At 30.3% G+C, this 25,755-nt stretch overlaps 2 protein-coding genes across 4 annotated transcripts in view; both read right to left on the reverse strand.

Moving 5' to 3' along the window:
• Nucleotides 1-2,907: 2,907 nt before the first annotated feature.
• On the reverse strand, nt 2,908-7,110 carry LOC126835422 (COP9 signalosome complex subunit 1b). Its single transcript, XM_050567998.1, has 10 exons — nt 6,907-7,110; nt 6,687-6,800; nt 6,426-6,607; nt 5,297-5,591; nt 5,037-5,114; nt 4,733-4,965; nt 4,011-4,116; nt 3,794-3,882; nt 3,591-3,720; nt 2,908-3,388 (listed from the first exon to the last, which is right to left on the reverse strand). Exons 1-10 carry the CDS (start codon nt 6,934-6,936, stop codon nt 3,194-3,196), a joined length of 1,452 nt encoding a protein of 483 aa, XP_050423955.1. The 5' UTR covers nt 6,937-7,110; the 3' UTR covers nt 2,908-3,193.
• A 2,817-nt stretch (nt 7,111-9,927) lies between these two features.
• LOC126835381 (cyclic nucleotide-gated cation channel subunit A) overlaps nt 9,928-25,755 on the reverse strand; it is a 136,331-nt gene continuing 120,503 nt past the window's right edge. For 2 of the 3 annotated variants that reach the window (XM_050567928.1, XM_050567927.1), the window contains 7 exons: nt 22,020-22,267; nt 17,969-18,124; nt 17,739-17,882; nt 15,980-16,235; nt 14,947-15,114; nt 13,292-13,421; nt 9,928-11,344 (listed from right to left, as the gene is read on the reverse strand). In XM_050567928.1, the coding sequence (XP_050423885.1) occupies nt 11,182-11,344; nt 13,292-13,421; nt 14,947-15,114; nt 15,980-16,235; nt 17,739-17,882; nt 17,969-18,124; nt 22,020-22,267 (1,265 nt within the window). In that variant the 3' untranslated portion in view covers nt 9,928-11,181. The remainder of the gene's footprint in view (nt 11,345-13,291; nt 13,422-14,946; nt 15,115-15,979; nt 16,236-17,738; nt 17,883-17,968; nt 18,125-22,019; nt 22,268-25,755) is intronic. The other variant, XM_050567929.1, reaches the window with a different exon arrangement.

Below are 25,755 nucleotides of genomic sequence, written 5' to 3' on the forward strand. Positions count from 1 at the left end.
TCTGCCATCACATTGTATGCCAAAGGCGTTTTCCGCTACACGTCTTCCTCTTGTGACAAACGAACGTTGTAAATCGTTTCTGTTGGGGACATGTTAAATGGGTTAAATGTTAAATTGGGTTTCATTAAATATTTGTTTAATGGAAAAGGCCTAGGTAACGAAATTTGTTGCTTTTGCAAGGGAGTGTGTTTCGAGGGCGTTGTACAAAGAGCTATTTTGAAATAAACCCCCTCTGATCCTCTGATATCTGATCCTCTTCCTTTGTCTTCCACTTGTTTTCGCCTACATTGAAGTGTCAGTGTATTCTTATTATTCCGGTTGGCATATTTTAGCGTTTGTTATCATATTGGTGATATTTTGTTGTAATCTTATAGCTGTCGGTGGTTCTATGTCTCGTAACAGCTATGTATTTACCAAAATGATCACGAAATAGGATTTATGACAAGTATGTTATTGGCAAATTACAGAAAATATCAAATCGTGCATCACAAGTAGCTATGAACAAAGATGATGGTTAAGATCATTTTGGTAAATACATAGCTGTTACGAGACATAGAACCACCGACAGCTATAAGATTACAACAAAATATCACCAATATGATAACAAACGCTAAAATATGCCAACCGGAATAATAAGAATACACTGACACTTTAATGTCGGGAAAAACAAGTGGAAGACAATTAGGATCTAAGTAATTTTTCGGATAAAAACTACATGCCATTTTTTTTTTACAGATAAAAACTCACTATAATCTTTTTTGTAAAATGTAATCAATTTTATTCAAATTTCGAAACAAAATGTTTTGGGTACAAATTAATAAAGTTTTAAAGTACACCGTATTAGCATGGAACACGTTTAAGCCTTGGCCTCCCAAGCCCCAGCTCGATAACGACACAAAATAGCGTCACGAAAGTAGCGCGAACTAGCGGCTGTGTTTTTATATAATGTGTATACCTATTTATATATTACATTGTGTATAAAATGTCTTAAGGCGAATCTTTTAAGTTTTTAGATATGGATAATTGTTATACAATAATAATTATGTACGGTGCATCAAATACCTAAATTATTTGATTGTTGTATAAACGTGTTACTTACTTATTCACAGGCATATTTTATATAAAAGATAAATTGATGTACATTCATATTGTTTACATTTAACCATGAAACGTACAAATCCTAATATTGATATTTTTTTTTAATAGGTTACCAAATATTCATCCTAATAAATAAAAATAAATGTCTTTTTTTTCGTTTTCTTGTCATTGTGTCCCGTATGTGGCCAATCTTTTTTGATAAGATGGAACAAAAAAAAAAAAAGGAAAGAGGGATTCTATTATGGTTACTACACTAGGTAATACAGCTGTTGTTATTATGACTGTATTTAAATTTGTATATATTCATAGAAAACGTTATCTAAAATAACAAAAAAAAAAAAAACAAATTGTTTTTAACCAACCAAAGGTAAATTTTAAATTAGTAAGATTCTTGGTATGGGAAACCGCCTTAGATGGGATGTGAGGGGGAACTTACCGACCATTATTTTGCCCTCTATAAGTTACTTCTTACTCTATCAGTACTTACTCAACTAAGATGCAAGTGTGGTTTCTGGAAACTAAAATATGTTAAATCATATTAGAGTACCTTGTATTGGTACTATATAAGAAGTACCTTGTCACAAGATCAATCAGATAATTGTACGTAGAAAGGGTCGTTAAACGGTGTGGACTCGGATGAAATAATTTATGAGGTATTTATTAAATAAAACATATAGATTTTGAACAAAATTATTTGTATTATTGTTATAGTTTCTCATTATCTTCTAGCCTGTAAGTTTAATCGCTGTATCAAGCAAACTTTTTTCCTTTTCTGGTGGCCCCTTTAATATTTTCCTGTAACAAAAAAACTACCTATCCGCCTCTGCACATAAGCGGTCTTGAGACTTTTTATGTGGGGTAATAAGGTCCAAGGGGCATATTTTAGTGGCCTTATTTTTTTTTAATAATGAAAAAGCACATTTTTTCAGTCATATTATTTTAAACATTTGTTTTTTCTTATAATTCAGTGTCTCGAAAAAGTTATTAGAATTTGATTAGATTTAAGTTAAATTTAAAAATACACATAATTTGGTCGAGCCAATTCCATACGTATTTGATGAAATTTACCAATTTTTACTTTTGTAGTTATTTTACTAACGAAAACATTTTATGATTCTATTTTATCTGAGAACTGAAACGAGATAACAATAATTACATCATAGTAGAAAAATATATTTTTATCATAAATAAATAATAAGCATTATTTTTCTCTCTCTCTCAACAAAAAATAAATATTTACTTTATTACGCGTATGGTTATCGACCACAATGATTGAAAGATATTTTACAAAATTATAATAGTAACAATCGGATTTGTGATAAGAATTAACTACTCAAAGTTACTTTGTTGTCATGAAAAATAAATTATTATGTCAATGTTAACGTTAGAAAAATAAAATGATTTTATACTAACATAAATAACTTGTTTTTTGAAGTTATCGAAAAAAGTAATAATTTTACTCAATAATTACTAGCTTTGTTTATACATACAAAGTTATTAACACTTTCACCTTTATTTAAGTTAAAAAAAACTGTACTTTATGTACATGGAATTTTACATTGAAACTCCCTATGTACAAAAATCACAAAACCTATTTTTATTTAAGACCTAAAAGATATTATGTGTACAGTACATTTCAAACATTTTAAAATTAATATTTCGGAATTTTATTTGATTCTTTTTTTAACACAAAGTAATTTCAATTAAAGTTTAATTTTGTTTTGGAAAATTGAAACTGTACAGAGTTCATCAAAAACACAATAATCTAAAAATCATTATATTAAATATTACAGGAAATAAATAAAAACAAATATTGTCAAACGGTAGAAAATTTCAAATACAAATTTGGAATTAATAAATTAACCGTAATTATTTGAAACAATAATTTTTTAAATTGATTATTGTATACAAATTAAAAAACCAAAAGTAAAAATATGATAATTGATATTTATATTTTTACTATTACTTTGAACAATGTGTGAAGCGAAAGAAAAAAAAAATAACTTAATTATATTAAATGACTATAATTAGTTACGAAAAGGAATATTTATCAATCTGTACCAATAACGATAAAAAATTAAAAATACAATTAACCTTATAATTTAACGAAATCAACATTGATGGTTTTTCCTATGTTGTTGTGACGTTCGCCCGCTTTCGAGTTCACTTGGTTTTTGATCACTTGGCTTTTCAGTATCATGATATGAGTGTATTTACTATATTGTTGGGCCATGGCCAAAGCTTTTTCAAAAGTCTCGGCCCTAGGATTCGAGTGCACCGCGTAAAGAATCTAAAATGCACATAAATTGCAAAGACTCAACAAAATATGTAAAAAAAATTAACATATACACAATACACAATTTTTTATTTAAATAAAATCAAAAATTCGACGTCGGTAGTTATTATCGACAAGTTTTTCAAGAGTTATTTCTATTTGCCATCAAAACAAAAAATAATTATATAATGTATTAAAAGTGAAAAAAAAAACTCACCTTATTTATCGAATCGATTCGAGCTTTAATGTGTCCGTCCAATATGAGTTCCATGAGTTCGTTTTCTAGATCGGGCAACGAAGTGTTGAAACACATTGCCATTTTTTTCAAACAAGCCGTATCGTACGGGCTAAAACAAACACATAACATACCAATAAGACCGATTCTATGTCTGCTTTTAAAACTATTATTAAACAATTAACCTAAAATATTGAATCATCGCTTTGCTTCTGATGTTGGAAAAGAGTGTATTTATGTGTGATCCTATATACATGTCGAGGAGCAATGTGGGCTAAAATTAAAAAAAAAAAAAGGTTATGAGAAAATTTAACTAAAAATATTCATTTAACTAATATTTTAAGTACAGTACAATTATAAATAAATTAGTATTACAATATGGCAAATGAATATGATCCATACCTTAATTTTATTAAGCGTTCTCAAACAGATTTCGTATTTAGATTCGTAAAACTTAAAAATGGCATCACGTATTTCGGGTTCAAGCTCAAGAAATAGTTTGAAGACGCTAAAAACAAAAAAAAAAGTGTGTGTAAAACATAGTAACAAAAAACAAGACGCATTTCTTAATATCGTAATCCGACTATAAAACGTACATATTAAAAAGGACTTGAAAACTACTTGATTTTATCAATACATTTTGTTGTTAACGTTGATTAAAATAATATATTTTTGAAATTTTTTCTTATAAAACTAATGTTAATTTAATCTTAAATTAGTTTTAAAATTAAAAATTTGTAAAATTCTAGACTTATTAATTTTACTTAAAACGAACAATTTAAAATGTTTTTATAAAAGTAATTAATTTTTTTAAACTAAAAATTATGAAACGAAATAGCCTTGAAATATGTTAAATTGTCGATATTGTGTCTACTCAAATCTTAAAGAAAATCAAATAAAATACATCAAGAAAAACACAATTTGTATATTATTTATTTTACGTAATTTGTACATATTGTAAGCAGAATTGGGCATTACTAGAATAGTTTTTTATCTAAATCAAGCGATATATACAAAATTCTCTTTAACATATTTTTTCTGATACAAATTTAAAGAAAAAAAACACTAATAAGTAGGTATTGAAATAATTATTCTGACTCAACTATTGTCCTGGCATTGCTTACTTGTTAGAAATTACGGAAGTCTGTAGTTCGGATCGACTGAACGTGGCCAGAGCACAGAGTCCACCGTAAACAGCCACGTCGTTTGGTGTTAATACTTCACAATTGTAGTCCCAATTGTCCAAATTGGCCTGCAAGAAATTTTGAGCCGCTACTTTGTACTTACGACCGGCCAATTCGGCCAGGCCCGTCATGCATTTTAGCGTTGAACTGTATGTAGTCTGCAGATCGGAGTTCTAAACACATTGTCGTTAATAATAACGCTATAATTATTCGACGCCATAACAAGAGTAGGCGAACAACTTACTTCGGTGTAATCCGGAGTCGATTCCGCTTTGATGATGTAATTCGCCACGTGCGACCAGTTTTGTAAATATATTCCAACCTGATATAAAAATTTAAAATATAATTGAATACATACATACAACATTTTGTATTTTAACATAATAATTTTTATAGGTAAGGTAAATTGAAGTTTTATATTAAAAAATTAGTGTTTCGACAATTTCTCGGGTAAGGGCTTATTACGCTACAATAATAAGTAGTTTTTTTTGCCGTTTTACATACTTTAATGATATTAAGGCACATGGAAATGACGTGAGAAGAACTGGTACAATAATCGCGAGCCTTTGAATAGCTCTTGGTGGCTTCGATCAGGTCTCCGCAATTGACGTAATGGTCGCCGATTTCATTGTGACCTCGTCGTATGCTTTCCTTGATCGAATTGCTCTTGTAGTTCTTCAGATCTCCGTCGAGTTTTTCCAGTTTCATTGCGGCTTTCTGGGTGGTGGTTTCTACCCAACTAGAACTGAAAGCAATGATGGGATCTGCAGAGTTAACGCTAGTAACGTCTGGTACAATCCTGTAAATGTTCAGATGAAAAAATACAATCATAAAATATTTCCATTAATAAATACTATATTAATAATAATATACACAGCGATTTTTATTTATCGAAGACTTGAGCAATTTTTTTTCCCAAAATAACAAAAAATGATTTATTTCAAATACATATTTTTTATTTAGCACATCAAATAATTAATCATTTGTAACTTGGAAGTCCATTTTAAGTGGTTACCGGCTAACCGTGATTAAGATCACTGGCGGGCTTAAGTGTCTTAATATGTAAAATTAGTCATTATATCTTGGGAGTTGGATTGCTAAAATTTAAAATAAGCAATAATAAATTACACGCTAATAAATATTTTAATTAACCTGTATAAGAACCTCGGTAAGAACTGTACGTCGTAAGTGCTGTCATTGCGATTTTAACTATTTAAATTTGTCATTAAATTTTATTAATAGCTATGAGCTTTATGAACAAAACAATGCAGTAAATTAAGCTTTGTTCAAAATTTTACAAGTAATTCAGACCAACTAAATCTGAATTTAAAAACAAACCCACGTGGAGGTAAACTACATTTACTTATGCCAATTTTATTTTTTTCATTTTTTATCTTATAAAGTACCGTCTGACCTGTAAACTCTGTATATTTTTAGCTGTTTAGGAGATATCGTGGATCCAGACACAACAAACATTATACACAACATTGTAAAACTAAAATCTTTTCAACTTTAACATCAAAGCAAAAATTTTAATCAAAAAAAAAAAAAGGGTGCTCGATAAAGAAAATGTATACCCAATTTTTTTTCTAGTAAATGCGTGTATTTACGTTAAACGGATCACATTACTTACCCAACACTCAGCTGCAGTCTTTGATGGAGCACTTGATACAAATTAGCGTTCATTGTGGTAACGACGTGTGCGATGGCCAAACGCAAAGCTTCGGTACACATTTTCGGACAGTGATCGGCGATGTACATTAATCTGTAGATGCGCGCCAAACCGTTGTAATTGTTTGAGTACGCTTCGAGATCCTGTCGAGTGCACACGAATCAATGGAGTGAGTGTACGTAAGCTAAGAGGAAACTGGACAAAATTTAAATCAACACTTACAAAAGAATCGACTTCCACTTCGTATAGTTCTTCTTCGTTGTTGTCGTTTTCTTCGGGAGGAGCGTCCACTTGCATCGGGTCTATGACTCCGGCCTGTGAACTCCGCATAGCTCGCTGGAAATATGTCAAAACCGTTTAGCAGCTTCTTTTAATATTTAACAAATTATTTTAATTACAACCGCCGTAGGACTTTGGTCAAAACCTAAAGAGTTTAACTTACGTGCAACGATCGCAGCGATGACAACGACATGTTATCGATAGTGTCCAGTGACCAGTTCTGATGCGGGATTATAACATAGACAAGTAGGTGTACACTATAAAGTATACTGGATTATAATTAATAATATGATACAATAGGTACAACACGAAGTGTGTCGAGCAATGTTGATTGTTGAATGTAAATTGTAAAACATTCGCCGGATAGTGGAAATTGATAACGCGGTAAACAAACGATATTCGCCGTGCGAGAGAGATACCGGGTTGTGGTGGTCCAAAGACGTTGTAACTCAATAGCAACGTCTTTGGAATTTTATTCTAAAATAATTTACCGCCAAAAAGTTCAACATATTATATTATTTCAAAACCATACTGATCCGACCTTGAAAACGTTTTCTTCCACTGAACGGCCAAACTCGCACCGCCCATTTTTATGGAGTAAAGTACAGGCAATTTTTTACAAAATCTTAATTTGAAGGTTAAACTGTGATGTGTAATTATTAGTTCAATAACTAGGACTCTATTTTGGTAGTTAATTTATTTTTTGGACTATCACAGCATCCTCTTAAGCGATTTAAAAATGTTTGTTTCATCTCAACTTGTTTAAGCAGACTAAAAATAACTCGCTTGATTTTGGATTTAGAGTAAAAGCACCCATTATAAAATTAAAAGAGAACAATATTTCCGAAGGCAAGACGGTGCATTTTTTTCATTATTCTAAGTATAACGCTCAATACATAGTTCAGAAATAACGACTATTTTAACATTTTTAAATGACTGTAACTTTCCAAAAAATTAATTTTTTTAAAAAAACGTACCGTATTGCCTTCCGTAGTATTGTTTTCTTTTAATTGTATAATGGGTGCTTTTACTCTAAAACCAAAATTAAGCAAGTTATTTTCAGTCTGCTCAAACATGTTTTTACCACTGAAAATCACCGGTGCGACGCCTTCTTAATATTTTTGGAATCAGTATTTAAAAAATTATAATTGTTATCTTTTTCTTAGAATAACGGATTTGTGGGTTAGGTGTAGAAGGTATTGTTTATTTATTTGTGTCTCAGCCCACGGTATCTAGTACGCCGTTGAACCGATTTTCACACTACTAGTACTACTTTTTTGGGCCAAAAAAAAGTTTACCCCGTTCTCTTCAAAACCGAGAAAATCTACTTAGTTTTCAACTTATAATACAACTTATTTTACTGGACTTAATGTCGTAACTAAATCAACCATTTTACTTCTTAACGTAGAAATTGTTTCCACTTGTATTTTATGCTCACTGTTTACTAAGAATGCGACCATAAAAACGTTTAATTTTCCAATAAAGTTATTCTTGTAATTTCAAAGTTTTATGAGTACATTTTTACAATTAGGTACCTAGGTATAATAATTCATAACGTTGTGTTATAGACTAGAGCTGAAAACCATTGTATTTTGCATGTTTTTTTTTTTAAAGTTTTGTAAATTAAAAAAAAACTTTCTGGTAATAAACTACAAATAAAAGTATACCTTTGTTTTTATTAGACAATATTTAGGAGATGTTATATTACATATAATATATGCATTGCTTAAAGAGTTATTTTTTAGATTGCTTAGATAAAAATGTGGTCAATATTATTTTAACAATATTAGTTTAGTTAAATTATTTTTCTTGTATTCGTTAAAAAATGTGTGAATAAATTGACTACTATGATGGCTAATTTGTTAAAATATGGTATAAAGTAGCAATGTCGTTTTCATATTACTTATTACTTGCGTACTTATTGATTTTGTTAAGAATTGTATTAGACATAAGTGTTTTTATGATTGAAATTTCTATTTGAAATCAAATTAACATCAATAAACAGATATTTATTATAATTAACTGGTAAATTTGTACACCGTTGTAGTATATTATAATACATAATATCTATACATGTATACATATATATATATATATATTTTTAAGTAATCATTGCCTTGCAGGCAAAATAAAGCTATATAATTGTAAAGGCAATGTTACAACATGAAAATAGTAAAAAAAAAAAATTTATTTTTTTATGGTATATTATACAAAATGATTTTACACAAACAAAACAGAAATTAGAATTTATATTCATCTGCTATGAACAATATAGATTTAAAAAGTCAACTCGATCACGGCTACTAGTAATAATCATAAACATTATTAGTAATAATATAATCTAATTATAAATTTAGTGGTAAAAGAAGCATGAGACGAAAAAAATAAATTTTCAATCAAACAAATTCAATTATGTGTGTATTTTTTTTTTTATACATAAAAAATAATTTTAATGTACTTTTTGCTTGACAACATATTCTCTTTGGAAATATGCTTATTATATCAATATCTATAGGCATTATAATTTATACATAATATATAACATGTGTCAATTAAGTAGACTTCTCTACGATGGCAAAATGTTACATAACAATAAAATGGTGTCATCCTAAAATTTACATTTAGTATATATTAAAAAAAATAATAACACAACATATAATTACATGTTTGATGAGTCGTCAATACAATAATTTACTTGCTAAACTAATAATAATATAGTATTAATAATCATGTTAAAGATTAATACCTCCTACTCAATAGAACAGTTTATTGTAATAATTGCCTTTTTAAATTGAGCTTTGCGCAATTTAATGAAACATTTGCTACATAATATAGTAGTGCATACTAATATTTTGTAACTATAATTTAAACAAATATTTTTAATAAAACATGTAAAATGTAACACTAATACTTCTCAAGTGTTTCATAAATAGATATATATATATAAATTATTATTTAACGTGGTTCATAAATCTGATCACATTTCTATAACTCTATCGTAGTGAGATAAATTTTAAAATTTAAATAAATTTATCATTTAATGAAAACATTTAAATATTATGTAAATATAAATTTATTCTTATTGAAAACAAAATAAATTCCATTAAAATTTTAAATTTAACATTTTAAAACTAATTTAAATGACAATTTAACAAAATAATTTCATTGAATTTTTAAACGGGATAATTATTGTAGCCTTAGAATGAAAAAGTTTTGACGGATTCAAAAATAGTACGATTTTAAACTTATTAATAATTTATTACACATGATAATCATTTATCCAAATTTTTTTTATTGGATCGTTTAAAAGTCTTGATAGTTTTTTTTTGTATACTAATTATAAAAAGTGGACTTCTAGCACAGAGTCTGTTATCTACGTCCTTTGGCATCCACTTTGATTTCGATTACAGTTGGAATAAACACCTAAAAAATTGGGGGGGGGGGGAGATTGTTTTGCAATAGCCAGTAGACATAAGTACAATTTAGATTTTTTAAACTTGGCAACTGCAGGTGATGACCAGTGCAAAAACCAAATAGCTCATTGTGACCATATTGTACCATGGTATAGAAACGACTGACCTGGTTAGTGGTTAGGTAACTTAAGGAATCACGATGAAAACAAAGACAAATGTTCATTTTCAATTAGAAAAAATTAAAAAAAAAAAAAAATGTCTACACAGAACCGTTTTACAGTGAAATAATTGTAATTATTGTACTTTTTCTAACAGATGACTAGAGAAATTATCAATCATGATTTGCAACGTATGCAGTTTACAAAGGTGCACTTTATTTTCAAATCTATGTTTTTGAACGGCACGATGAAGCCTGGAGGGGAATTGTAGGGTAACCAAAATAAGGCGAAGATTAAGTAAAAATTTGAATTTCTTTTCAACAAATTAAAAAAACAATTATTTTTAAGTAAAATAAAAAAAAAATCCTGATTAAACCTAGACCACAACAGAACATATTATTCATTCTCAGTTATATAATGTTACTATAATAATGATACTGTGCTGTTGATGTATGATAGCAAAATTTATGAAAAACAATGTGTTAATATTATGAAATAATATTATCAGCGTATAAACAGATTAAATTATGTACTATGATAAACGCGTGTTGAAGTATTTAGTCTTTTAACTTGTTTATTTAATAAACAATGTTGTATTGATCTATAACTTGATATATTATCACATTTTCCAAAAACGGTTATACATCTATGTAAATATTTTTCGTTCCACCGTGTCTATGCACATGAATTGTCTCTCTCGTTGAACTAAATACACTCGAGTACAAATCAAAATAGGGGTACCTACTGCACAGATAGGTCTATTAACTATTTCGATAGATCAATTTATAATATAAAATATATTCGATGTGATTTTATGCAATGACATTTCGGCCATCGAATCGATGTGTATAATTCCTGCAGAAGATATCATGTAGATTTAAGTTTCCGGCGCCTGCGAGCCCAATAGTTTTTTGGCACGTTAAATGATCTCCTTGCAGTGTGTTTTCCAAACACAGCCGATTGGCTAGACAACGAGGTGGTGTCGTTTTCACTATTAGAACCCTGTTGATCCTCCAGTTTGGAATCCATTCTGAAAACAAAAAACAAACCCCATGACACTATTAAACTATTTTAATTGAATCGTCACAGGAAGAATCTACTTGCGAGATACCTATTGATTTGTTTTGAGTTATCGAATCGTTACTATTGGGGGTTCTTAATATGTATTATTTGTTATTGGGTCGATAAATAAAAAATAAGTACAAATTCATCTTGCTAAGAGAGCATAGTGTAATTTTAATACAGGGTACTCATTTTGGGCAAGGTACTAATTTTCTCGGAAAATATGAACGTTTAAAAAAAAAAAATAATTTCCTATACTTTTAGGTACACGTTGTACTACATTTTTCAATACTGTGAAAATTTGTATCTCCGACCCTTATACAAAAAAAAAAAAAGGATAGGATATCACTTTTTTCAAATGGCGACATTTGTTTTAAATTCCATAAATATGTAGACAACAATTTAAAACAAATTTTATTGTTTGAATTTTTATCCATTTGTTCGCTTGTTATGACTTTGTAAAGATTGGAATTTTTATCTATATTTCTTAATATTTTCATTCGGTTCAACAAAGACAAGTAGTTTTATTACACCAGTCATCACATAAAATAATAATAATAGTAGATATTATCAACCATTATCTCAAAACATTTGATTGTGTTTGGTTATCGGTGTACTCGCCTATCGGACAATGCGAACATAAATAAGAATTTTATGGGCTAGCGGTCTTTGGGACACCGAATAAACATGACAATATTTAGGAGAAAAAGGAATATCTTTCCAAAGTCATAGCTAACGAACAGATGGATGAAAATTAAAAATTCAAACGATAACATATTTAAAAAAAATTTTCCTACAAATTTATGGAATTAAAATCATACGTTTTTGTTTGAAAAAGTGAATCTGCACCCTTTTTATCGTATAAGGGATAGAGATAAAACATTTTCAAAGGATAGAAAAATATAGTACAAAGTGTATCTAAAAAAATAGGAAAAAAATAATATTCAAAATATTAATATTTTTGGAGAAAACTAGTGTCTTACCCAAAATGAATCACTCTGTTTATATTTAAACAATAAGGTCATTGATTTTGACTCCAAGTTGGTTCCCTGCAAATATGTTCCAAATAAGAAAAAAACAAAGTTACTATTACTTTTTTGGGATTTTATTTAAACACTTTCGTTTCCTTGTTTGAGCGGACATTTTTTTAGTTTATTAAAAAATATACCCATTAATTATCATTTTAATTACTATCAAGAATATGATAATAAAAAGTGATATTTCACGTGTAATACATTGAATTCACAGTCTGGAAAAACGGTACGAAGGACATCTACATTTATACTCGAGTATAACAGAATAATTATGAATTATGTCTTTTGATCATCTGATTTTCTTATCGATAATCTATTTTTAGTTATCCAGGAATGATCGATTTCTCCTTATTACCATCCAGAGGAGAATCTAGGAAGCTTCACTTCAAATATATATATATATGTATAAGCTTGCCCTCTCTCCTTGTTATATCCGCACCATTCCATCTTCACCTTAAGTCACCCTCTCCTTTATGTCACACAAATTTTCGACAAATCCCCAACCATAAAAGTTAAAATATATTATGATCATAACAAAACTCCTATCCTGGATTTTTACGGACGGACGCCCCTGCTTATATATGGACCATATTACATATGAAGGGCACAGGGGAAGAAGGGTAGTAGTCCACGTATGAAAATTTTAGAGTATAGCCAAAATAAAGTTCGTGAATTAATCTCTCCGTCTCACATAAGAACATGAAAAATCACATTAAGTGTTATTCTAATAAAAAATGTATTTATTTAAACAATCTATTGGCATAAATAAAAAAAATTAATGCCATATATTGAAAAAAAAACTATTTGACAGCAATTTTATTTTTTTGAAATGGACTACTACCCTTCTTCCCTTGTGCCATTCATATTGTTGTTACACTCACAACGAACGGTACTTGACGACTCTTATTTGTTCTTCCAATTCGGTAATTTTTTCGTTGAGCTTGACGTTTTGAGTGTAGTACTCGGACACAAGATTCGACAGCCGAGACGTGACGTCTTTCATGGTGCTATCTGAAAACGCATCAAACAGTTATAATTAATATCGTTAAAGGATGTAGCCAAAGCGTGATTCGCGCACATATAGGATGCGGTTAGCTCGATCGATTAACATACTATTATTATTAATATTGTAAATGATTAATGATTAATGATCAAGTTGGTATTTTGTACCATTGTGTTAGTCTCGAGCTTTGTTATACGGTGTGAGACCGAAGCGTGTTAGCATCAGCATCATTATTAGGTATTATTATTATTTTTTGTTGAAGCCACATTCGGTATAAAAAAAAAAATTCGGTCATCACCACTAGATCTTGATCATTCGGACTACCCGTACACGACCGACGGTAGACTTCTACGGCGTGCAATGTTCCGCAGTTATACAGGGTGATTCTCTAACTACGAACCAGTCAATATACTATATTTTATTTTCTATACATCTTTCAATTATTAGCTAGCTCAAATTTCATGTATTTTTCAACTATTTAACCCCGCCTTTTATGTGTTATAGCCCTATGAACTTGAGATTTTCAAACGGTTAAGTATATATTATTATCTCGACTTTTTAAATCAGACATTTTTTTCTGAATATATTGAATGGTTGATAACCAGCTTTCGATAATTACGTTTATATAAGTCTAAAATTTAGGACGGAAAGTAGAGAGCTTAGAGTAATGCCCGCAGATTAAACAAGTTCTACACCTTAACCCTACATTTTAAAATTAAATAACTTTAAAAGTAATTATCTAAAACTGGTTATCGATCAGTCAAAGTTTTCAGCAAATTATTCTTAATTTAAAACGACAATAAAATATTAAACGTAATATTACGTTACCATTTAAGTTTTAATAGTTGTTAGAGCTCTGGAAAATACTAAAAATTAAAATACTTATACTGTGTTGCAAAAATAAATTAATAAATTTAATAGTTCATTAAAATTATATGGACCAATCACGGGCCACTAAATTATGTTTAAGCGTCTATTGGTTCATTAAACGTTTATGCAACCTGGTATTGGTGATTTGATAAAATTGTAAAATAACACGAAAGAAAATGTTTTGAAAAAAATAAAAACACTAGTAAAATTGCAATTATTTCAAAATAATATATTGAGTGTCTAGAGGGCAAACTCCTGTCTGTGTAAATTAATAAAAAAAAAAATAATTTTCAAAAGTCATCAGAATATTTTCTGAGCTATTGACTGGTTCGCAGTTAGTGTGTCACGTTGTGTTGTGTTAACATGGATATGTTTTATCGTTGGAGATCATTCCAAAATTCGCACGGCACGATTTCGCGTTATAGGATTTTTAAAATTTGAGTACCAGGGTACTATAGGTAAAGCCTCAGTGCTATAAGACATACGTCTACGTTGCCGCACCGGGTGGCTGACCAGCGGTAAAGCCAAAAACATATCCATGATTCAATTTTTTCCTGTGGAGTGGAGAAGTTAGCTAGGGTTTTTGTTTCACCACCACCCTCTTTGTTTTCCGCCCCGGAGCCGAAATTTCCCATGCTCAAGGACCCGTCCTTAATGACGTACAAACTTGGGTGAACTGTTTCCTATCCGGCCTGATCATCACGGTTGCGAGTTTGGTTTTCCGTTTGGCCGGTTTCATCTGTTGATCCAAGGATGTCCTACCGGTCTGCCGGTCTGTGGCCATTTTTATGTATCCCTCAATGCCTCGGTAATCCGATACCGCGTCGATATCTGTACACAGATCACTGTTGAGGCTTGTTTGCGGGGGAGGCCCGATGGACATCTGCCTCCCCTACGCACTCTGCCCCCCCCCGGCAAGATTTCAGCCAAAACGAAAAATAATTTGATAAAAAAAACCGACAAAAGCCGTTGTTTTTACAATACAGTTGTCAAATTATACTGGGAATAGTAGAAAAAAGGAATAATTATTACTTAAAAGAAGATCGTTCGGTATTCAGTGACGATGTTTAAGCAGATACTATGGAAATTAAAAAAAAAAAAAAAAAAGTTGAGGTTTTTATATAAGTCAGCTGCTGCCGAGTTTAAACATTAAAGTCTGAACGATTTTCAAGTTCTTACACGGAATTTCAATTAAAATATATACCATCATTTTTAGTTGTTATACCAAATTCCGGTTGCACTAATTATATCCCAGTACTATTAGTGTCTTTACCAATCAAAACGGGTATTATATTTCTTCTCAATTGTTTTAATTTATCTTATAAATGATCTTCATTGGGAATGATATTTTTCGTTATTGTAACATAATGCTATTAAACAGTGTCTAATTAAGAAATTGACTTAAAAATATTATTTCGCGTTTGCTTCTTCTTATTTTTGCCGCAGTATAACTTAAATAAACTACTAAACGCAAACTTGAAACCAATACATATTGTTGACATTGTGAGATAAATATTGTATACAAGACTATTCAAATGTCATGGTATAGTAATTTTTTTTTTTCAACAAACTGGTAACGTAAGATTTTATTTGAAACTTTTTTAGCTAAAACAATTTGTATCGTAGAAAAAATACTGTACTATAAAATATGAATAACCCTGTATATATTTTACATTATTTTTTTATCATTTCATACCTAGTCTGGATACTGCTTCGTTAATGGTCTCATTTTGAGTCTGAGCCTGCAGGAACGCGTCCTCGTCTAACAACCTATCCTTGCGGAGTAGCTGACACCCACGTTGCATTAGGCTGTGTCTCGCTTCAGGATAGTCTCTTAGAGTTTCCCAAAGATCTCTTTTGGATAGACAAAACAAATCTGAATACCCTAAGCTCCGGACGTTGGCTGTCCGGCGGTTTCCAGTCTTATTGCCGGCTATCTCCAGTACACTGACCTAAAGTAGAAAAATTACATTAACATTTATTTTTAGGATTAAATTACAACATTTTTTTATATCATATGGTTCATGACTAACTAAAAAACATGTAAACGAAATGGCGGCAGAAAATAATAGTGAAAGAGAAAAGCTAACTTACAAAAAGCATAGAAAAGCTGAACTAGTAGTAAGATAGAAGTAGAGCTGTACACGATAACCAGAAACAAAGTAAGGAGGAAAATAAGATAGAGGTGGCCAATAGTTTAGTGCGAGAAAATGCCAAATAAAATAATAATAATAAAGTAGTAAAATAAAATAGTAGTATTAAAAGAGATTGAATTAGTATACCATATAAAATGTAATACTAATTTCAATAACGGGTCAAAATTAAGTAACACCAAATCCCATGGGGTTTAAAATCGAACCAAGAACAGTAATGTAGCAATTGTGTATGTAGTTGGCTAAGGAAAGTGATATACCTTACTTTCTGACCCATACATTAATCTTTAAGTGTTTTCTTAACATTTAACTTGCATCAAATAAACGTTTGGATTTATCATCTGAACGTTATATTATGTAATTTTCATATTTTTTTAGAGCAAATTTGTGCTAGATTTTTAGAGAAATTTCATTGTAACGTTGTGCTGACCTTTAATAACTTAAAATATAAATAAAAAAGTGCATACCTAAATGTTTAATGTAATGCGTGATAACAGTTTCATACACGATTGTACAAAACTGGCCTTTCGATAAAGCCCAAATCACTGTTGTTTATTTCTATTTACAACCAAACATATCTCGTGTCCGTGTATTTGGAAATGAAACGCTCGTTTGGAAGTAAACAGCGCATAATTGAGCTTAAGTATCAAAATATTAAATAATTGTTTTACATTTCACTGGCTTGCTTTGCGGTCATTGCGTGTTAGCATCTGTGCATTGCAAATGTATAGAGTACTGTTAAACTACAGCAAAAACCGTTAGAGGCTTCTGTTTAATTGGAACCATTTGCGCGCACTAATTTCACTCAGTGCACAGTAGTCTGCCACTAAGCACATTCAGAGCAACGTACAACTTACTCAGGCGTAACACTATGCTAAAGCTTTGTTATGCAGTGTTAAATCATATTAGTATAGATAGACAGCTTCTGGGTAGGTACGCATATACAGGGTGATTCATTACGGATTAGACACTCATATTCTTGAAAGCTTTAAAAAAAAAACAACACTACAATGTTGCAATTTTTAAAAAATATATTGTGTGTCTTGTTCTTAATGAATGACCCTGTATTAAAAAAAATTAATAATAATTAGTAGTGATGTTCTTTTGCATTATTATTTACAATAAAAAAAAAAAATAAACGACAACTAATTAATATACCTACATCTTTCCACAAGAAAATTAATATTAGTTTAATTAAGAATACCATATTTTTACAACGTCGAATTCGATTTCATAATCGTTTGTATTTTTTTTTTCAAGTTTTATTATGTATTACAGAAATTTAAAAAAAAAGATTACTACCTCTCCGAAAACACTTCCTGCGCTTAACGTGGCTATTTCGGTTTTTTGGTCGTCGGCGACAACGCTGAGAATACCTCTCTTGACAATGTACATTTCTTTGCCCACGTCACCTTTGCGACAAATGTAGTCACCTGGGCTGAACACCTAATGAACATTTGCGATTCAAAATGTACAGTTTCCGTGTGTATCTAATTTTAGAAATTGGGGGAAAAAAAATGCACACCACATACCTGAAGTCTTAGTTTGAGCACAAGTTCTTCTAGTAAACCCGGTTCGCAGTCCTGGAATATCTCGACTTTCTTTAACGTGTCGAGATGCACGTGGATGGCTATTTCGGCCTTTAGTTTGTCAGGTAACGCCGCCAATACCCGTTCCTCGTCGAGAGCCTAATTTTGTTAAAAACAGAACATAAACGCTTTTATTTAGCTCACAAGTTATAAACGTTACATCGAATAGATTACAAAAAAAAAAAAAATTATACAAAATATATGCTTTTCAGCGTAACTTTAAGGTACATAGATTTCAGTATAATAATGTCTAAAGAAAATAATAAATATTTATAAAATCATTTAACATCCGTTATAAGGTCACGAGTCCTACAATAACTAAACGGATCGATAAACAAAACGCTTGTAAATCTGTTAAATCCCTATGAACCATCCTCTGTAAAATTATTGATTAATGATGTACCAATACACTAACACAATAGAGATTTTAAACCCAGGATTTCTTTGTTCTAGTGTTCGAATTTTAACTCAGGATTTTTTATTTTATACTTGTATTCATCACAGAAAACGTTACTTGTACAGACAGACCTTGTACACGGAAGTTGTATCGGCTGTATGCCAAATTGTATAAATGCCAATTTCATTATAGTAAATAATTACACTTTGCAAAATAATACAACATTTTGAAATAATAATTAAAAGTCAGTATTATGTTTATGTTATCAATCTAACTCGGGTGTATTATATTGACAAACGAATTGCCATAATTGCCAATAATCGCAAATTGGGTAATATGAAATTTCTTTACATACTTTTTCCATCTAATTTTTCAATTACAAAATGCTAATTTTAATTGTTTTTTTTTTCATATTTTAAAGAAACTTAAGTATATTAAGCAACTTTTTTATTTTTAGTTTTTTACAGTCACGTTTTTTTTTTACTTAAAATTTTTATAATTACTTTAAATTTTTTTTATACTTTTTATTTACACACCAAAATACCAATTGCATACCTTATACGGGTTCTGATTCATTCACACGCAAAATAAACCAAGGACTAACAAGCCAAATCGAAAAACCGTTGTTGCAAAACCAACAAATGTGTCTTCCATTTCAATGAAGTCAATAATTGTATTGGGTTTTTGAAGAAAACCCTGTTTAAAATGTCTAAGGGAAATTCTTTATTCTAATTAAATAGGTTTGTTCATTGAATATACAACTTATTTGAACAAGCAATAAGGATAAGAGTATAATATAATAATTTTTACATCTAAATATGTAATATAAAGAATATGATATAATAATACAATATAATATAAAAAGAAAATATAAAGATGTCCGTATTTTAATGTCAAAAAAGAAATGGTACTTTTTTACAGCTATTATTCCACGAGACATGTTACAATTTATATATGAAGCAATCAGCTGGTAATCTGTGGAGCCCAAGTCCGACAAGGATTTTCTGGTTTTTCGTTGGGGTTAAGTTCTATGTAAAAAGTAAAAACCACTACTGTATCAAACTCTTAATAATATTTTGTAGAATATAACCAAGTGGGCTATATGGCTACTTGAAAACTAAGAGAAAATAATGAAATACTGAAAATATAAATTTGATTTTTTGGTACATATTTATCCACTTAATAATCGTGTTTACTTTGTTTCAAAATTCCATTGCAGAGCATTCATTAGAAAAATATATAATAATATGTATATAAACTTTTAAATATAATTAATAAATATTTGGATAATTAGCTATTGTCATTTTTATATTGACAATGAAGTTCGTTTGAAAGTTGATTAAATTATAAGTGTTCGTTGTACGTTAATTGAAATTGCATAGTAAGTGCTTCAAATTTCTTAGTATTCAATGTTAAACGATACTATAATGATTTTCTTTGAAACAATAATGCTATTTCTGTCAGTGTTGCCTGTGTTTAAATAGAGAATGCAAACAATTTAATAAACATGAGAGAACAGATGTTGTATTCTTTAAAATTCAGTAACTGGAGACATTAGTAAGTACCTATATTAAAGTAGAATTATATTTTAAATCAGGTTAAGTATATTTCAAACGTATAATAGACAATTCCATCTAACAGTTTGATAAATTTGGGTAGTTTCAGATGAAATCCAAACAAGAATTTTCCATAAACGTATAAAACTGCGTGCCATTATTCGATCTGTACACATCTTAAAGTTTATTTTTTTCGCAAGAAAACACATTTGAACAGTTAAAAAAAACAACCAGTTAAGAAATACTCTGCGCTTACGGGTCGTTAAAAACGGTCTGGGTTTGTATATATTTATATAATAATAATGATGTAAAATATAATATATATTTTTTTAAGGTAAGTTTTTATACAGTAAAAGCAGTATTATGTTAACTATAATAATATGAGTCACGGTATTGTAAAAGAATCAGTGTTAACCAATTAAAAATAATTATTAAAAAATGTAAACGAGTCAGTGTAAAAATCCAGAGTTGAAAACAAAATTTTAAATACATACGAGTACAGGGTGATTAACACAAGGTACAGGGTAAAGGACAGGGACAAGGTACAGGGCGGTGAACTTAATTTCAGATATTTTTTTTAAAAATTTTATGATTTTCTCACGTTAGTTTTTAGTATTAGATGATTTTCTAATAATTACCTCTTTTGGTATTTTCAAGAGCTGCGTCTACTTTTAATACTTAAATGGTGCTGATTAATAGTCCTAATCGGATTAAAGTATAACAAAAGTTAACCATACAAGAGTATCCCTTCACGTATGTTTTACCGAAACTCATAAATTAACAACTGTTTACCATTTAAAAGATTTAATAACTTGGTAGACTGCAAATGTTTCCTAATACACTTTATTCCCATGCAAAAGTTTTATCCGATTAAATTACCGCGAAAAACATAAAGCGCTTCGTCAAAACTTTGTTCAGATTATCAATGCAATCCGTGTAAGTCTGCAGCATTTCCATATTATCTAGACTGTTTTAAATAAATGAAACTCTGAACTTTGAAATGTTTATAGGAAAGTTTATAACTCAATTGTAGCTTGATGCATGCAATATGGACTAATGTAAAAAAAAAAAAATTGAAATAAACAAAATCCATAGAAAGTTTGTTCTAAAAGTTGTATTTGAATAAGATGTATTTGTTTCATAAAAAAAAATTTGTTTCGAACCATAAGAAGTGCTCGTCAAATTTTGTTGCCGATTGTTTCAGTTGAAATTGATTTAATAATAATATAAATAAAAGCATGGTAATACATTTTTCTTCTGGTTGTTACCTGTTAATAACTATAGAAGTGGAGGAAACCAAAGGATTTTAGCTAATCTTATATTATCCTTAAATATCACGCTTATATAATGGTCTAAATCTTTACTGTCGTCCAAAATGAGTTTTTGTTTATTATTATTTATATAAATAGCATATAGTTAAAAATTGCATACTTGATAATAGTTAGCTTAAAACCGTGTGCTCTTACAGAAAGTGGATACTTTAAGGCGAGCATTAGCTAAAAGTTAATATATATATATATATGTATGGAATTGTTCCTTTAAGACTTACCATACATAACAGTAGAAAACATTTCACTGTATTGTACGATTTTGGAACAATAACCAAAGTAGATACTTACATTTTTCGCTAAAGCCGAATCTGTGTTCGGATACGTCTAGCTATTTTTTTTAAAATCACTTTTCAAATTTGTAAAAAGATACCATTTATCGGCGTTTTATACGTTTGAATAATATTGTATTTTAAATATGGGTCTTCATTTTATTTGATTTGTATTTTATTGAACTGTTAGACTGTTGTTTACAACTTTAGTAGCGATTTTGAAAACAAATTATAACAGACGTATTTTAGTTGTTTTTTTTTTTTTAAGGCAACATTATACTTTATACAGTGTTATTGTACGATTGTTAAACAAATAACGTTTGAATACATGTTTTTTCTATTAAAATATCTGTACACATATTATCTACGAGTCTATGTACAGTTCAACATTTTGCACACATGTCATAGTAGCACATACGGGCGTATTCTCTATGAAATTACCTGTTTGTTGGCCCAAGTATAAGCGAACCATCGGATCACCCTGGCTTCAAGCTCTTTGGACACCCGCCTGAAAGCCATGTACTGTTTGACGCCATCCATGCGGTTTTGGAACTCCACCCGGGCTACATTCATGTTGCTGATCATGCTGCCGATGTTGCCCACGATCGTGGCGAATATGAGCACTCCGGCCAAAAAATCTGCTACCACGAACACGTGTTCCAGTTCATTTTCCGGCTGCGGGGTTTCTCCTGCAATCACGTGGTACACGTCGATAAGTACATATCATCATTATAGCGGTACGTTAACAAAACAATATCTACAATATTACAAATAGTTTAAGGCTATGACAACGACTTTAGGACCTAATGGATCATGAATATGTCTTGTGATCAGCTGTTTTTCTATCTCTTATCAATTATTGTCTCCTATCAGACGATTATCACTTTCTCCTTATCACCATCGCAATGCACCTCATTCACACTCATCACTACGGCTATAGATAACCGGAAGATACACATAGGTAAATCCTATTTTAATTATATCGTTGTGTATTTATCCGTTTGGGGGTTTACTTCAGTTTTGTGCTATCGAAATCTGCGAAAAAAAATCTAAAATTTTGAATATTTTTTGGTGGCAACTAAACTCTCAGCTAAATTATTTACACGTCATCACAATTCTGCCGAAAAGTAGACCTGATTGATGAACGTTTCTATTATAATAATCGGCCATGTATTGTCGCATATATGATAGTTGTGAAATTCCCAGATACACAGACGCTCTGTTTCACCAACTTTTTTTAAAGTATTTATAACCAACGGGTTAGACATAATAGTATGCTTGACTTTCATGATAATGCTCGGTAAATGTGGTCCTATGTAGGTACCATTATAAGCCAGAATTTTTTGTTATTAAAATTTAACGTTAAAAAATAATAAAAAGCGAAATTATGAACCGTATGAAAAAAATGGTCGTCAAAGATCCATTAGTGAAAGTTTCAAATTAATCTAAATTTAAGTTTATAATATTGTGTTCAATTTGTATGAGTTATTCTTAAGATAAAGTACTACCGATAAACTTTGACAAACCAAATAAATATCGTATAAATACCAAATATAATGGGATAGAACATATTTTTCGTTATTGATTTTTTTCAAGAAAACTTTTAGCACTTAAGGTCTGAAAATTAGGCTAAAAGTAGATTTAGAGCGGGGCTAAAAGGTAGGGATACGGTTTTTAAAAAGAAAACGTTTTTTATAGAAATATTTGTTCGTTATTCTAACATTTTTATCCAGACAACGATTTTGTCAAAAGCTGAACAGTAGCGGTGTGCTTGCAGGTCTGCTGTGCTCCTCGCGTTGGCCTTGGGTTTTTGTTCAAAGGTGAAAAATGAATTACTCTACACGCGCACCGTGAAGTGCTTTAACGACTATATTTACAAAGATATTGCCGACGGTTTTTCTTTTTTTTTTTTTGTTTCTGTTGTTTAGTTATACGAGCATTTTCTTAAAGCCGTACAAAGGCCGTACTGCTGCCGCCGGCACGACAGATGTTCCACGGGGGGAGGGGGGGGAGGAGGGGGGTCGAGATAAAATACCATCGGCCACGGATCTGGCGAATTATTAATCTTGCGGATAGTGTCAGTCGAATGGCCGTCCATTTTGTATTATGCAAAGTCGTTATGAATGGCTGGATATTGTTCCCCGCGAGTGCCACGGTCGGCTGGTACAAAGACAAGGCCAACGCCGGAGGAATCCTGTACGGGAAACGTCGAGCCCTTACAATATTGTTCGGGCGGATAATACAATTAATATTGCTTTTTTTTTCGCTCACGCCGCTGTTGCCCTTTTGTTCCAGAGGGTTCCACGCGGTCTTAATGCCATCGGCTAAATCGTTATTTGTTGTAGGCTACTGTTTGTCGTTAAAACGATTTCGCATTTGTAGTGTGTAACGTTTTTTACGTTGCCCTAAAGTAAAATAAAAAAAATGTATCGCCAAAAACAAAAAATAGCCAGTACAGTGGTCTACAGATTTTATTATAACTGAAAGCGATAAAATCACTTTTAAACAAACCGCTTCGATGCGAATCTGCGGATAGTATGTTCAAACCAGTTATGGCGGTTCAGAAGATATCGCGGGACCAGCAATAATGTACTTAAAATTTAATATTTAGTCTTGTGCAGGGTGGATACGATAAGGGTTGATTGTCTGTCTATAAAAATGTACTACGGCCAAAGTGTAAATTTACCCTATTTTTGGGGTTTTTCCTTAATAAAAAAAAAATTTGACTACAGATTTTTGAGAAAATTGTATATGTTATAGTTCCATTTTAGATCTACTTTCGGTCTAATTTTCAGATGTAAATCTCTAAAACTTTGCTTGGAAAAGTAAAATAAAGAAACAAATTCTATCCCTTCTAAGGGAAAGAGTTTGTGATATTTTTTTGGTTTGTTAATGTTTATCGATAGTACTATGTTTGAAGAACAATTCATATAAATTTGGAATATTTTCGTCTATTTTAAAAAAAAGTTATAGAGCATCGTAGTTTTAAGTTGAAAATTTTGTAAAGTTTTTGGGTGTTTTTCTCGATTTTGATGGGGAAGGGGTGATTTTTTTAAATTTTTGGCCTAATAAAGTACCTTCCAGGTATGATTTCTGATCTATAGAATTGCTACACGAAGAAATCGGTTGACCGGTTTACGAGATATCGTGGGTCCAGACACAAAAATAAAAAATAAAAATACATCATTGTGAAAACAATACCTTCTCAGCTCCGCATCGAAGCTAATATGATCTTAGCCTTAACGGATTAGTCCACGCTCGTGGTAAAAACCCAGTTCTCGCAGGGACATGGTTGTGTTGTTGCTGTGAGATTTTAACACAACTATTTTTCTTTTCTGTTCAGTATGAACAAACCATATACTCCTAAACTAACTCATGTTACTCCTAAAAGACCTGGACAATTTGTACTTACATTTTACACGATAGATAATGAAATATTTCATAATATTTTATTAACGTATAAAAAAATTGTTTTATTAAAATACATTTTTATTTCACTTTTTAAAAATCTGTTTTTTTGATATCATTTTTTAAATAAAAATGTATTTGATTTAATACTTAAATTTACTTTTAAACACATCAGTATTTCTACTGCCATTTTGATTTATTTTTAAATAAAAACGATTTGATTTGATAATTACAAATTTGTTTTAACTAGTTTTGAATTTGTTTTTTGAATTTTTATTAAAATACTTTTTAATGAAAATAATTATTTGAACTTTACTTTAATATAAATCAATTTTCGTGGTTAATTGATCATCGATAATTATCAATGATTGAGGGATAACTGATAAGAAATAATATTTCAATACTAAGGGACTACTGATAAGCAATTATTGTTAAGGGATTACTAATAGAAGAGCGTAACACATTTTTCGAAAGTGAATATTTGTGATATACGATTTATAGAATTACTAAGGATAAAATGATAACCATATTAAAAACCTACATAAAATTGGGTACCGTTGAGTGTTAGTGTAAAGATAGTTTACGGTTTCATATTTAGCATTTAGCTTCATGTCATTAAGGCATGATATTCGACCACGGACTTGCTATCAGGGTATGGGAAGTGGATAGAAATAATAGGATTTCTCGGTAAAAATTGTATAGCTATTAGTGAATACTTTTCCCCTTGACTCTAGATAGTAACTTTACCGAGAAATATTTTTTTTCAATA

This window comes from Adelges cooleyi, unplaced genomic scaffold (assembly GCF_023614345.1).
Source record: "Adelges cooleyi isolate 19-005CV unplaced genomic scaffold, UGA_ACOO_1.1 ACOO_flye_CR_arks_rails_tigmint_CR_PRNA_23, whole genome shotgun sequence".
In the NCBI taxonomy this organism is placed as follows: Eukaryota; Metazoa; Arthropoda; class Insecta; order Hemiptera; family Adelgidae; genus Adelges; species Adelges cooleyi.

Coding starts and splice junctions, on each gene's coding strand:
- LOC126835422 (XM_050567998.1), bottom strand. CDS start 6,936: ATGTCGTTGTCATCGCTGCGATCGTTGCAC. Junction 5,592..6,425: donor AGACTGCAGCTGAGTGTTGG/GTAAGTAATGTG, acceptor GAACATTTACAG/GATTGTACCAGACGTTACTA. Junction 4,117..4,732: donor ACTTCCGTAATTTCTAACAA/GTAAGCAATGCC, acceptor TTTTGTTTTTAG/CGTCTTCAAACTATTTCTTG.